We start from the raw sequence: 15,439 nt of genomic DNA on the forward strand, positions 1-15,439 counted from the left end.
GCTGCAGTTGTGAGGCGGGTTGGATGCCAAATTCTTTGAAACGCCTAGGGAGACGGCTTATGGTAGAGAAATGAACATTAAATTCACGGGCAACAGCTCTTGTGGACATTCCTGCAGTCAGCATGCCAATTGCACGCTCCCTCAAAACTTGCGACATCCGTGGCATTGTGCTGTGTGATAAAACTGCACTTTTCAGAGTGGCCTTTTATTGTGGCCAGCTGTGCAATAATCATGCTGTCTAATCAGCAACTTGATATGCCACACCTGTGAGGTGGATGGATTATCTCAGCAAAGGAGAAGTGCTCACTAACACAGATTTAGACAGATTTATGAACAATATTTGAAAGAAATAGGCCTTTTGTGTACATAGAAAAAGTCTTAGATCTTTTGAGTTCAGCTCATGAAAAGTGTTGCGTTTATAATACTATATATACATATATAGAGATTTTATTTTTTTATTTTTATTTTTTAACGAACAGATAAGGTTAGGTTAATGTATCCTATGATTATAAAAAATGTTATTATTATAAATTATTTAAAAATTATTATTCTATATTTAATTCTAGATTTAAGAAATGTCTGTACATAAAAATATATTAATAATTATACAATAAATTACAAAATTTAATTTAAATTTTATACATATAAAATTGACACTAACACTGCTTCACAGTGGCCTGAAAGCCAGTCCTCTGGAGGTGGGGGAAAGACTGTGATAAGACAGGGTGCTGCGGATGAAACAGCCATCTTAGAGCCATTATGAGAGATGTCTGTATCTGAATAAGCCAAGATTAATAGGACCTGAACTGATATCCTGGCAAAGCAGGTATACAGAGGGTTATTTGTCTTTGGCTTTAATAAGATTTAAATCTAGGTGGGCAAATGGAAACACGCAAACATGGCAGCTGGATAACCCACCACACACACCAAATTGAAAGCAAAATTGAGTAAAAGTGCATGTGTGCACGTGCGAGCGTGCATGTCTAAAGGACACTGAACAGCAAACATCTCAGAGAACATCACAAACACGTCATAAAAGCTATATGGACGTAACAGGACTTCAAAAATAAAACACTCTCAAATAAGCAAAACGCATGTCAATCAGCAATAAAAAAAGCAGCAAAGGAAATGAAAGCCACTGATCTGAAATGATGAGAGGCAACATGTTTTAAACAACGTCACAACTCTCTAAACAACGATGACAGAAAAAACCCAGTAGCAGAGTTAGATTCCCATAACACACACTTACATATACATGCACACACACAAATAAACGCAGCACACACACACACTCCCTGCAGCGCTCGATGGTGTTATTTGGATTGTAAGGAACTCACACAGACCATATTTTGAAGAACGAGGACTGTGTGTTATTCTCACAGAAATGTTTAACATGTTTCTAATGTATCTTGCAGCTGGAATAACAACAACAGAAAAGATTTAAAAGTCTGTTGACTGCACAGAAACGTCCACACAGAAATAAAGCTTTTTTCACTTTCTCCAGGGGTCACTATGGTCTGGCTGACCGGATGAAGACAGGTTGTTAAAAGAAATGATCAGTCAGGCATCAGAGCAGATGTGCAAATATACGTCAGTTCAAACACTGAAACACTCACTCAGTGCTGTATTGGAAAAGAGCAATGTTTGTTGGCCAATAAACTTCTGTGACTTTATCCACAAATTGGATAAGAATTTCTAATCATTTATGAATTTATTAAGAATCATTTTGTGCACTCGATTTCTAGAAAAGTTTACAGCTGATCTCACCCTATTTACATATTTTTATATGTATTTTTCCTCAAACACTATAAAATGATTCTTATTTCTGATACTTAAAAATGATCAATTATTAATAATCTTAATATGTAATATACGTGTCATATTTTTAATTCTCAGTAAATAGGTAAAATATATAGTCATTTGTGAATTTATTAAGAATCATTTTGTACTCTCAATTTCTAGAAAATAGTTTACAGCTGATCTCACTGTAGTTACATTTTCTAAATATTTATTTTTGTCATTTGTGAGTGAAAACTATAAAATGATTCTTATTTTTTTCTATAATTATAATTCATCAGGTGAAATATACTCAATTATGAAACTATTAATTTCTAAAATAGTTTACAGTGATAACACTGCAATAATGCTGAATATAAAAAAAGTTTTATTTTTATTTTATTTTTCTCTTTGTGAGTAAACAAATATTTTCTATACAATTACTAATAATCTAATACTAATATTATTACATTTTCGGAAAAAAACAAAGTAATTCATGAATTTATTAAGAATAATTCTGCACTCACGTCAAAAATGATACATATACAAAACAATATTTATTTTTGCTCTTTGTGAGTGCAAACTCTACAAAATGAATCTTATTTTTGATTTTTTTTATATAATTATATTTAATCAATTACTAGTAATCTTAATTTTTAATATGTGTGTAAAAAACATCTCTTTAATTTTTATTTTTGCTTTATATCTTTTTAGTATTTGTTTGTTTTGTTTTATATTTTGCTATTATATTTGCTATTATATTATATTATTATATAATATACTTTATATTATATTTTATATAAACTCTTAAAATGATTCTTATTTTCGGTGATTTTCCAATATAATTAATTATTAATTAATCTTAACTTTTAATATATATGAAATTGTAATAATAAATTCTCAGTAAACAGGTAAAATATATAAAGTCATTTATAAATTCATTAAGAATCATTTTGCAGTCTCAATTTCTAGAAAATAATTTACAGCTGATCTCACGCTATTTACAGTTTTTTATATTCAAAATTATTCTTATTTTTGATGATTTTTTTATATAATTATAATTAATTAATTAATTAATTATCAATAATCTTAATTTTTAATATATATCTAATTTCAACATTAAATTCTCAGTAAAAAGGTAAAATTTATTAAGAATAATTTTGTAATTTCCAGAAAACTACAGCTGATCTCACTTCAAAAATGCTAAATATTAAAAAAAAATCTTTTTGAATGCAAACTCTATAAAATGATTCTTTTTTTGTTTAATACAATTATAATTAATAAATTAGTAATAATTAGAATTTTGAATATATGTGTAATTTGAATATTATTTAACTCTCAGTAAACGGGTAAAATATATGAATGTTAAAAAAAAAAAAAAAAACATGACTTCATGATTTTATTACATTTTTAAATGCTATTTTAAATGACACAATTTTATTAATCTAGAACTTCCTGTTATGTCAAGGCATTCCAATACCATAGGAACCTCACACAGCATATGCATGTTAAAAAAAGGATTTCTTTGCATGGACATTTCTCAGTCTCTAACTTATCTAGATGACCACGTACACTGAGGTTTGCTGGAAATGGGCATCGACGGGTGAGCAACTGCAGGGCGGTGCAGGTCGATGGTGAGAGCGGCTGGAACGGCAGGAGATAAGAACAAATGAAAAGACCCCAGAGGCTCAGTATCACTTACTTATTACCGATAGCGGCGTTAGCCTCTCTGCACCAGAGCCGTAAGCTAGGAAAACATGCTTTAACACTTTACAGCGGTTAGATTGCGTTAAAAAACAATCCCCCAGCATGCACACAAAGACAAAATGGGTGTCACAAGTGCTACCATGCACATACTCTTTTGTGCACATACCATGATTATACCCACGTAAATACCGTGTATATGAACCATTGCACTTACGAGCAAAAATCACAACGCTGTTTTACATGTAAAATTAGTTTAGGATACAAGGAACGTAATCTAAACACAAAAAGAGGAAAGATATATCCAGTTGAGTAAGAGAGAAAAAGAAGGGTGGGAGAACATGAGAGAGAGAGGGGGAAAGAAAAACAATGACCTTTTCCAGATGATATCTGTACTAATCCTGTGTTTGAGTCCCTGCTGAGGTCTCTGAATCTGGGGGATGCTGATAAACACGAGGTGAAACGCACAGCGGCAAATGTGCATCTGCATCTCCGTGCACAATTCTGTATTTCAAATAAACATGCCTGCATTGTGTGCACATTCACATGAGCGTCTACGCAAATGCACACTTAAGCATCCATGCAGGCGCTCAAACACCGCACGACCTTGCTGACTGGTTAATGTTACATATGTGAACCCTTAAGTCAATGTAAAGTCATCAAGCATATAAACATGCTGTGTCAGTGCTGGTGCATGCCTGTTATAGTGATCAGATCTCTCTTGCACACACACACAGACTGGCTTATTGTGTTTCTTAATTAAGTAGAGTCTCCAGGCACACACAAAGAAATATATTGCAGTTTCAGTACAGCTGTTCATTCCAGATGTATTATTGTACTTCTAAAAATCAGATGAAGTATAATAATTGAATAAATAAACAGTAAATAAGAAAAATAAGAACTTGCATGTTATTATACATACACCAGTCAAAAGTTTTTGAACAGTAAGATTTGTAATGTTTTTAAAGAAGTATCTTTTGCTCACTAGGCCTGCATTTATTTGATCCAAAGTACAGCAAAAACAGTAAATTTTGAAATATTTTTGCTATTTAAAATAACGGTTTTCCTTTTGAATATATTTTAAAATGTAATTTATTCCTGTGATTTCCAAGCTGAATTTTTAGAATTATTACTCCAGTCACATGATCCGTCAGAAACCATTCTAATATTCTGATTTGCTGCTCAAAAAAAACATTTATTATTATTATTATGTTGAAAACAGCTGAGTGGAATTCTTCAAGTTTCTCTGATGAATAGAAAGTTCAGAAGAACAGCATTTCTTAAATATAAAACATCCTAAGCTTTTTATTTCAGAAAAATCTTTGGATCTTTCCATTCATCAAAGAATCCTACATTTTTTTTTAAACTGAAATATTGAGCAGAAGAGACTTCTTTATTACAACATTAAAAACTTTTTTTAAATTAAAAAATATGTTTATTCAGCAAAGACACATTAAATTGATCAAAGGACAAAACAAAGCCATTTATGTTACAACAGTGTTCAAAATGTATGTTTTTAAATGCTGTTTTTTCTATTCATCAAAGAATCCTGAAAAAAAGTATCAAGGTTTCAGAAAATATTAAGCAACACAACTAATTTTATCATTGTTAATAATAAAAAATGTTTCTGAGCACCAAATCAGCATATTAGAAGGATTTCTGAATGTGACACTGAAAACTATAATGTCTGTTAAATTGCTATCACAGGAATAATTTACATTTTAAATTCTCAAAACAGAAATTAGGTAATATTTAACAGTATTACGTTTTTTACTTATTTTGATCAAATAAATAGACCAATAATATCAACACTCACTAGGGTTGATTGGTATTACCCAAAATCTGATATCATGGTTTAAGTAATTTTCTTATATCAAAGTTAGTATAGGAACCAACTCTTACTATTATTAGTTGCTTATTAGCACGCTTATTATTAACATATTGGCTGTTTACTAGCACTTATTAACCACATATTCTGGATATTCCACATCCCTAATTCTACCTAGAATTGGACCTTAAAATAAACTGTGAACAAACAAGTCACTCTATATAACAGTATATATCACCATTGTTTTGTTGTTTGTTGTTGTTTATTATAAATGTAATTCAAAATCATGTGTGACCCACAAAACCAGTCATAAAGGTCAATATTTTGAAATTGAGATTTATTAATCACCTGAAAGCTAAATCAATAAGCTTTCCTGTTAGGACAGGACAATATTTGGCAACTATTTGAAAATCTGGAAACTGAGGGTGCAAAAAAAAAAAAAAAAAAAAAAAAAAAAAAAAAAACTGAGAAAATCACTTTTAAAGTTGTCCAAATTAAGTTCTTAGCAATGCATATTACTAATCAAAAATTAAGTTTTGATATATTTACGGTAAGAAATGTACAAAATATCTTCAAGGAACAAGATCTTTACTTAAAATCCTAATGATTTTTGACATAAAAGAAAAATCAATCATTTTGACCCATACAATGTATTTTTAGCTATTGCTACAAATATATCCATGCTACTTAAGACTGCTTTTGTGGTCCAGGGTCACATTTTTATTGCCATGTATTACTGGCTATTTGGATATTCATTTCCAATAAATTAAATACTTTACAAATGAACAGTGCTTCATCTCTTTGGCTTATTTTTTTCTTCATTAGCAGCTTGTTCAGACACAAACCAAAAGATAATATTATTCATACAAATGAAGGATGAGTCTGGCATCGGTGCACAAACAAATCCACATTATGTAACGCCCATATTAAAAACAAAAGACTCATAGATTAATAAGTAATAGATTGCAAATCGCATCAGATGAATAGGCGATATACGAACACCTGTTTAACTTGAATTCTACATTCATTAAAGTCATGACGTCGCTTGGAAATGTAAACAACCTACTCTTTCTACGCCGGATGTGAGCTTGATGCTGGATTTTAATAGGAGATGAGAGACAAAATAAATTGACAAGAATGGAGCAATTTAAATTGACATTTTCTGACTGCCGTCATTGACTGCTTGGTGAAGTCACAGTTGGCAGGTAGTAAAGAAAAAGGTTAAGCAAAATATGAATTTGTTTAAATCAATAGCAATTAGATGGTGTTTGTCCTTCCTCCAAAAGGAAGACAAACAAACATTTACAACAGAGGGAAATGGGAGACTACAGATTTATTATGGACACAAGCTACTTCACACTTTACAAAGCTGTGCATTTTGGCTGAAATGTACCTAATTCTAACTAAAAACTAAAGCACAACCAATATTAAATGTTTGTACCGAGTCTAAATAAGTCCTCACAAAGAAATATAAATGAGCAACATCAACATTCACTTCCTGAACATTCTACCATGTTTACTAGCATCCCTAAACAACTCAAGACATATTTTCTAAAGTCATGTGCTGCACATCATTATCTCCCGTTTCTGACATTGGCAAACACTAAAATTACTAGTAAAGAATTATAGTTTAATAACAGCTGGATATTTACTGGTTCATCGATGCATCCTTGACCTTTGACCTGTGTTATAGACTGCTGTGGGCATGCATTTCTGCTTGTGCATGTGTATTTATAAATGCATATCAAACATGCATGTTTGTGCATGAACGTAGTGCAGCAAACATGTAGAGCAACGCCCTCAGGCAGAGAGAAACACATGCAGCAGGACATGTAACGTGTACCTCTTTGATGGAGCTGCGAGTTTTTTCCCGCCATTCGTCAGAGCTGAGCTCTAAGGTGCAGTGAACATATGTCTCCCTTTCGTATGAGCCCAGGATAAACAACCTATAGAAAGAACAAAACAAAGAGGGGGAAAAAAAAGTCATTTTAATTATTTTAGAAGTACTGGTATATTTCAGTACATTATTATATACAATAATTGAATATGTGTACGGACAAACAAAATGAAAAGGAAACAGCGTTTTAATAATTTGATCAAAAGAAATGAAGTCAGCTCTGAAACCTGATCAACAGTCTTTCAGTTTGAAAGGACAGTTTATAAAGCTACTACTGCCATCTGCTGGCGTATTTAGAGCTAACAAACATATTGACTACAAATACTAAAAAAACCATGGCTATAAACAAAATACATACACACTACCATTCAAAAGTTTGGAATCAGTAAGATTTTTAAAAATAGTTAATACTTTTATACTTTTAAAAGTGACAGTATTTGTTACAAAAAAATATTTCAAATAAATGCTTTTTTTTTAATTATTATTATTATTATTCACCAAAACTTTGAAAAATTGTATTATATACTATCATATTAAACTATTACTATATAAAATTACTTTAAAAACATTTTTTAAAAATCATACCTCATATATTCTGATTAAAAACATTTAAATATAACAGTGTTATTTAATTATTAGTGTATTTAAAAATTGGAATTAGAAAAACTGCCTTTGTTTTCTTAAATTCTCTTTACTCACATGTGTAGTTCTTTAAATATAATATCTATAACTCTTAATATAGTCCAAAAAACATTCATAAACAGTCTGAAATAAAAACATTTTTAAAAAAATCATACCTCAAACTTTTGAATGGTAGTGTAAATGTATTACAAAATACAAAAGTATGATACTTAAGAACAGATGTGAAGATTATCAGAGCCATGTGATGTACATAAAGCCTGACCAGACTGTATTTTCTTTGTGTTTTGACTAAACAGTAACACTTTCTCCACCAATTAATAAATAAATAAAAATCTAAAATTCATCACATTTGTGACTAAGGCTGTGATGCCAATCCTGTTCCTGAAGGGTCTCCTTTCTTAACTAAACAATTCCCAAAAAGCAAAACACAACGGGTCCTCCAGAAGCAAGAATGATAAATGCTGGTAAACGAGGATCAAGTTAAAGGCAACTGTTGCCCTCTGGTGGTGGAAAAGCCCTAACACACAGTTGAGACATAAACAGACTGGATGGCTATTCAACAGCAGCTTTACCAAACTCTTAACTTAATGCCACATGGAAAAATCCAGTGTGCAGACCACAAATTGCGTCTGTGCTCATGTGTGTGCGCACATCAGGGTTGAGTTGGGTTTGTAATTGTCAAAGACTCTGCATTATTAATAGAAAGCCCATTATAAACACTATTGAAGGCTGTTACTAATCTGACAAAAACACAAAGACACACAATGGTGAGAAGAATACAGCTTTTGTTGCACCGTGTGTGTGTGTGTTCTCACACACAACAGCCTGCAACCAGGCCATTTCAAATTTCATTGGCCTTTATGTTATGGCTGTTTCGTGTCCCAAAAGAATAAGAAAACCAAAACAGCAGTGTGTACTACCCTGAATAGACACCTATTATTTCAGACTCTGTTTATGAATGTTTTTTTGGAATACAGTAAGAGTTATACATATATTTAAAGAACTACACATGTGAGTGAAGTTTTTCAGTTTTTCTAATTCCAATTTTTAAATACACTAATAATTAAATAACACTGTTATATTTAAATGTTAAATGCACTGTTATTTAAATGCTAAAATCACTTTCTCTGTATTTTTTTAGGGTTTTATTTTTATTGTTACACTACCAGTCAAAAGTTTTTGAACAGTAAGATTTTCAGTGTGTGTTTTTTTAAAGAAGACTGCATTTATTTGATCCAAAATACAGCAAAAACATTACAATTTTGAATATTTTTACTATTTAAAATAACTGTTTTCTATTTGAATATACAGTACTGTGCAAAAGTTTTAGGCCACTAGTATTTTCACCAGCCAAAAATTGGTTTAAAGTAAGTTATTTCTATCTTTTGCTGTAGTGTGTCAGTAAAAAATATCGGTTTACATTTCCAAACATTCTGTTTGCCATTAATTGTAATAATCTAGTGAGATTTTTGTTTGCACAAGGAGTCTGACAACAGCCAGTGCTCCACACTGATCTAATCTCATCATCATCCAGTCTTCCTGGAATGACATGAAGACACAGAACAAACTGAAACAGACTAAATCCAGAAGAACTGTGGCAACGTCTCCAAGATGTTTCAACAGACCTACCTGCAAAGCTACCTGAAAAATTTTGTGCAAGTGCACCTAGGGCAAAAGCTGCTGTAAACGCAAAGAATGGTCGCACCAAATGTTGATTTCATTTAGTTAATAGAAGGTAATTGATAAAAAAAAAAAAAAATCTATTTATGACAGCATCCTCATTTTACAGCATTTTTACACAAGTGCTTAAAACTTTTAATAGTGCTGCAGCTTTGCAGGTAGGTTTCTTGAAGCATCCTGGAGACTTTGCCACAGTTCTTCTGAATTTAGTCTGTCTGAGTTTGTTCTGTTTCTTCATGTCATTCCAGACAGACTGGATGATGATGAGATCAGATCTCTGCAGAGCACTCGCTGTTGTCAGACTCCTTGTGCAAACAAAAATCTCACTGGATTATTATGATTAATGGCAAAATGAATGTTTGGAAATGTAATCTGATGTTTCCTACTGATACACTACAGCAAAAGACCGACTTTAAACCATTTTTTAGCTAATGAAAATACTAGTGGCCTAAGGCTTTTGCACAGTACCGTATGTGATTTCAAAGCTGAATTCTTAGCATCATTACTCCAGTCACATGATCCATCAGAAATCACTCAAATATTCTGATTTGCTGCTCAAAAACATTTATTATTATTATGTTGAAAACAGTGGAGTAGAATTCTTTTCAGGTTTCTCTGATGAATAGAAAGTTCAAAAGAACAGCATTTATCTGAAATAAAAATCTTTTGTAACATTATAAATGTCTTTATCATCATTTGATCTATTAAATCAATTAATCCATCACTTAAAGTATTCATTTCCCAATTTCTTTCCCAAAAAAACCAAAACAAATTATACTGACTCCAAGCTTTTGAATGGTATAGTGTATAATGTTAAAACAATGTATATTATTAAAAGTTTTTTATTTCAGATAAATGCTGATCTTTGAATCTCTCTATTCATCAAAGAATCCTGATGTTTCTTGAACAGCAAATCAGAATATTAAAATGATTTCTGAAGGATCACGTGACCGAAGACAGAAGAAATTATGCTGAAAATTTAGCTTTGATCACAGGAATAAATTACATTTTAAAATATATTCAAACAGAAAGCAGTTATTTTAAATAAGAAAAACATTTCACAATATTACTGCCTTTGCTGTATTTTGGATCAAATAAATGCAGGCTTGGTGAGCAGAAGAGAATTCTTTTAAAAAACATTAAAAATCTTACTTTTCAAAAACTTATGACTGGTAGTGTATTTAGACAAAACACCACAGAATTTTAATATCAGCCATAACAAATAACCATCTGCTTACAATGGCCAGCATTTTAATGACAGTGCATTATTATTAAAGCCCTATTTTAATAGTGAAGTGTTCTTCCTAACCTCCCATGTTTTATTTGCCCAAAAAGATAAAAAGATTAAAAGGTAAATGTTGACTGCATCACAGACAGCAACAGAAGTCTGCCCTACCTGCTACATTCAACAAGTGTGACACGTAGACGCCCCTCCACCAATAGTGTGTCTCGAATGGAGATGTCCATGTCACATGACGCCAGTGGTGGCTGCACTTGGAAAGGAAAAAAGGGCTTGTACCTGTCAATCAAAAACAGACAAAGTCAGACAACCAATAATCCACTAATAATAATCCTTGCTTTATAGACATTAATGGCCAGATTTACTAAACAGTTAATTTAGCACGAGACGCATTCAGCTCATTTCCATAATGACCAATGCCATCTACATTACTTTGGCCAATGAATAATGGTACTTATATTATTTATTGTAAACTGACAACCGCAAACCTTAGTTAACCTTAGTTGCATGATTCATTTAAAAACACTCCTTCCTTAAATTTCTGAAAAGGAAACTCCTACTAATGCAAACCGCAAAAACTGTCCACGCCTTTTCATTGTTAATTTTTCACTGCGTGACTTTAGAAAATCCTGACAGAGGCCTTAAATTCACTATTGCAAAACAGTAAGTCACGACTTGAATCGTGAGGTCAACAGCAAACATTTACAAAGTCAATGGTCATTTTAGGTGTGTGTAAACCATTCACTTTTCCCTTACCGGAAAAACAAGCATTTCAGCTCTGTGTGTGTGTTTTTGTCCTTCCACACAGAACACTTGAGGGGCAGAACAGCAGGTTCTGTTAAATACCGCTGCAAGGATCTTTAGGCCCTTTCAAATTATGCAAATCGTCAGACAGGTAGGCGTTCAAGCAAAACTAAAGTGAAAACTATGATGATAAATGTCAGACTCCATCAAGGTGAAATTAAATCTTATGCCTTTGCTCGAGGTCTCACTTTCACTGTTACTACTCATTACCCAGCAATGTCTATGAATTATAGTACACCTTGGCATCTTCACTTACAGAACAAAAATTTACATATAATTTACTCACCCCCTTGTCGTCCAAGATGTTCATGTCTTTCTTTCTTCAGTCATAAAGAAATTATGTTTTTGAGGAAAACATTTCAGGATTTCTCTCTCCATATAGTGGACTTCAGTGGTGCCTCCGAGTTTGAACTTCCAAAATGCAGTTTAAACGCAAGTTCAAAGGGCTCTAAACAATCCCAGCCGAGGAAGAAGGGTCTTATCTAAATGATCAGTTAGGACAATTTTGAAGTTGGAGACAAAAATGAGATGGGAGTTTTTCGACATACTCTAACTGTCATAAACCAGAATACACAGCGTTCACGCAGAGCTAGAAAAGATGAGCATTTGAGGTTAAAAACTACAAAATAACTACATAAATCGTAAATTTTTTGTAGAATATGACCAATCGTTTTGCTAGATAAGAACCTTATTCCTCAGCTGGGATCATTTAGAGCCCTTTGAAGCTGCATTTAAACTACATTTTAGAAGTTCAAACTCGCAGACACCATAGAAGTCCATTATACAGAGAAAAATCCTGAAATGTTTTCCTCAAAAAAAACATAATTTCTTTATGACGGAAGAAAGAAAAACATGAACATTTTGGATGACGAGAGTAAGTACATTATCTGTAAATGTTTGCAGCAGAAGCACAGATCCTGTGTTTGTTTGTTTTATTGAAAACTAGCAGTTAATATTAACCCAGCATAATTTGAGTATTATTAAAAAAACAGTTCATATAAAATTCAAACCTCCTGATGTTGACATTTGCAAAAGGTTAACCACTTTTGAAACACCCAGACTCTGTTCCCTTTATATCATCTGTGAAGTCACTTCTATCCCATCCTAAAAAGGTTGTGAAATGACGAGAAACGGATCAGAAAGCCAACAGGGAAAAACTTCTCACAAGCTTCCTCCTCTTAATGTAACATTACCTGCTCGCTTAAGATGCTTTTAAAGCATTTCCCACATATTTATTAGACCAAGCTAAATGTTTTAATAATGCGAGATTCTTCTTTCTTAAAGAGTTCTCTTAAAGGGATAGTTCACCCAAAAAATGCAAACTCTGTAATTAATTACTCACCCTCGTGTCGTTCCAAACCCGACCTTTGTTCATCTTCAGTACACAAATTAAGATATTTTTGATGAAATCTGAGCGGTTTCTGACCCTGGATAGTCAGCAACACAACTGACACGTTGAAGGCCCAGAAAGGTAGTAAGGACATTGTTAAAATAGTCCATAGTCAGTGGTAGCTATGAGAGTAACAAAAATAATTTCCATCAGTTAACGTGCATGTAAGCAGGGTCAGAAAGCGCTCTGATTTTATAAAAAAATAAAAATAAAATAAAAAAAATATCTTAATTTGTGTTCCAAAGATGAACGAAGGTCTTATGGGTTAGAAACGACATGAGGGTGAGTAATTAATGACAGAATTAGCATTTTTGAGTGAGCTATCCCTTTAATTCTGGGTTCTGGAGTGTGACTGATCATCCTCTTTTTGTGCATAACTGTGTTGCAAGTATTTAAAACTTCCAACATTAAGCAAGCATTTGTTTCAAAATGAAAAACTTGTTCATGTGAAAAAAAAAGTCTCTATATCATGTGTTCAATCATAACTAGCAGGGAAACCGAACTGAATATAAGGAAGTTTAAAAACAGGGTGATTCCTCATGCAGCACGAATTCAGAATGCAGCACTGATATTCATCTGAGGAGAATGGCTTGTTGCTATTCCAAGATTTTTTACTGCTAATAATAACCTGAGAGATTAGTGTTCCTAAAACAGGAAGTGCCTTTCTCTCTCTCCATACACAAAGCCCTCCGATTTGCCCTTTTAAGGTACAAAATATTATAAAACCCGTCAGTCTCCGAAATTGCTTCACTGGCCTTTTTCCTGAAACTCCAGACAGATTGTTTTTCTGTCTTATCATCATACAAATTGCCATGGAAACTGGCTGAGGAATGGCCAATTTTCAAAAACAATCATTAGGTTTTATGCATGACCCATAAAATCTTCACACTATCATTAACAGATAATAGAGGATGTAAGGACTTTGAATGAATGTTTATATTCTGAGACAAAAATCACAAAGTCAAACCACTGCTACTTAAACATACAAAATCTCTGAAAACCTTTATTTTCCAAATATGCTGGGTGAAGCTGTCACGTACCTAAAAAAAAAAAAAAAAGAGAGAGAAAAAAAAAAAAAAAAAACAAAATCACATGCTTTTACAAAAAAGAGGTCAAAGTGAAATGAAACACTCCTCTAAACCACACAAACAGACAAAAGGCAATTTCATTAACTTCTCTAATGTAAACTCTAGTGAGGCTTTCACAAGCAAAATCCTGAGATTAAGACACAATTTAGTGGAGTCACATGGACATAATGCTTTGTGAAAAAAAGTCAAAAACTATGCACGCTGTGTAAACAAAGCCTGTACACAGCAGATCTTATCAAAAGTACCAGTGTTATCTTTTATGCAAAAAAAGCAGCGTGAAAAAAACTGAGATAGTGTATTTGTGTCTGTTGCTTAGTTTTGTAAAATTTTGTCTCTTCATCACTACTACTCATCTGTCCTCTGTCTTCTAACCATTTAGCCTTTTAAACGACTGCATTTTGAAATTGTTTCCTTAGTCTTGCTCTAAATCAAAGACAGAGATGTTTTAATGACCATGGATTTTTCTTATAAATGACTTAAACCATCTAAACTACCTAAAATGCATTATTGCAAATTGCAATTGCAAATTCTGTGCAACCCTGTTAACCTAAACACCCAGTTTACATCCATTGTGGTTGATCCATTTAAAAGTGGACAGCATTAAACATTTAAACCGATGTTGGTTTTGGTAATTAAAACTGAAACTATTAAAACTTGTTTTCATTAACTGAAGCTGATATAAAATAAAAATCTGAAATTAAAAACATAAGAACATTAGAAATGTATGAATAAAATATGTTGAAATACAAACATTACTAAAAATAAAATAAAATAAAGAACAAAAAAAAAAAAATAAAACTGAAAATATAAAACTAAAAGCTAATTCAAAACGTTAATAAATACTAGGGCTGTAAATCTATTAAAATTTTTACTCTAATTAATTACTAATTAAATAATTTTAATTCTAATTAATTATTAATGATGTTTCAATTAATTACTCTAATTAAATCGCCAAAGAAATTTGACTGTTAAAATACCCACTAAAGATTAAAGCTATTTTTGGGTTAAATAAGAAAGTATAAAGCAGACATTACAAATTGTAGCTTTAGAAAGAAATATTTTGATTCAACATAGAATTTATTACACATAACCATATAGGCTGCAACGGCCTAACGTAAACTATGGAACTTAAAAGAAGAGTACTTGAGAAACACCTCAGTATTTTTTTGTTCATATGACAAAAAGTCATTGTTAACCAAAACAGCTTTAAAATACCTTCATTCATGTTCCACAAAAGAAACGACATGAGGGTGAGTAAATGATAACAGAATTTTGTGTGTGTGTGTGTGTGTGTGTGTGTGAACTGTCCGTTTAATGTTTTTTATTTTTAATCTTCTTTCTTTTTTTTTCTTTTTTTTTTTAAATATGAAATTATACTCTAAATACTAAA

At 32.0% G+C, this 15,439-nt stretch overlaps 1 protein-coding gene across 1 annotated transcript in view; it reads right to left on the minus strand.

Annotated features, from left to right (window-relative positions):
• pdzd8 (PDZ domain containing 8) overlaps window positions 1-15,439 on the minus strand; it is a 44,627-nt gene that overhangs the window by 17,042 nt on the left and 12,146 nt on the right. Inside the window, exons 2-3 of the mRNA XM_051133663.1 lie at window positions 10,924-11,046; window positions 7,152-7,254 (exon numbers count right to left, since the gene is read on the minus strand). Of these exons, the coding sequence (XP_050989620.1) occupies window positions 7,152-7,254; window positions 10,924-11,046 (226 nt within the window). The remainder of the gene's footprint in view (window positions 1-7,151; window positions 7,255-10,923; window positions 11,047-15,439) is intronic.

The sequence above is a fragment of the Labeo rohita genome, chromosome 17 (assembly GCF_022985175.1).
Source record: "Labeo rohita strain BAU-BD-2019 chromosome 17, IGBB_LRoh.1.0, whole genome shotgun sequence".
Taxonomy (NCBI): domain Eukaryota; kingdom Metazoa; phylum Chordata; class Actinopteri; order Cypriniformes; family Cyprinidae; genus Labeo; species Labeo rohita.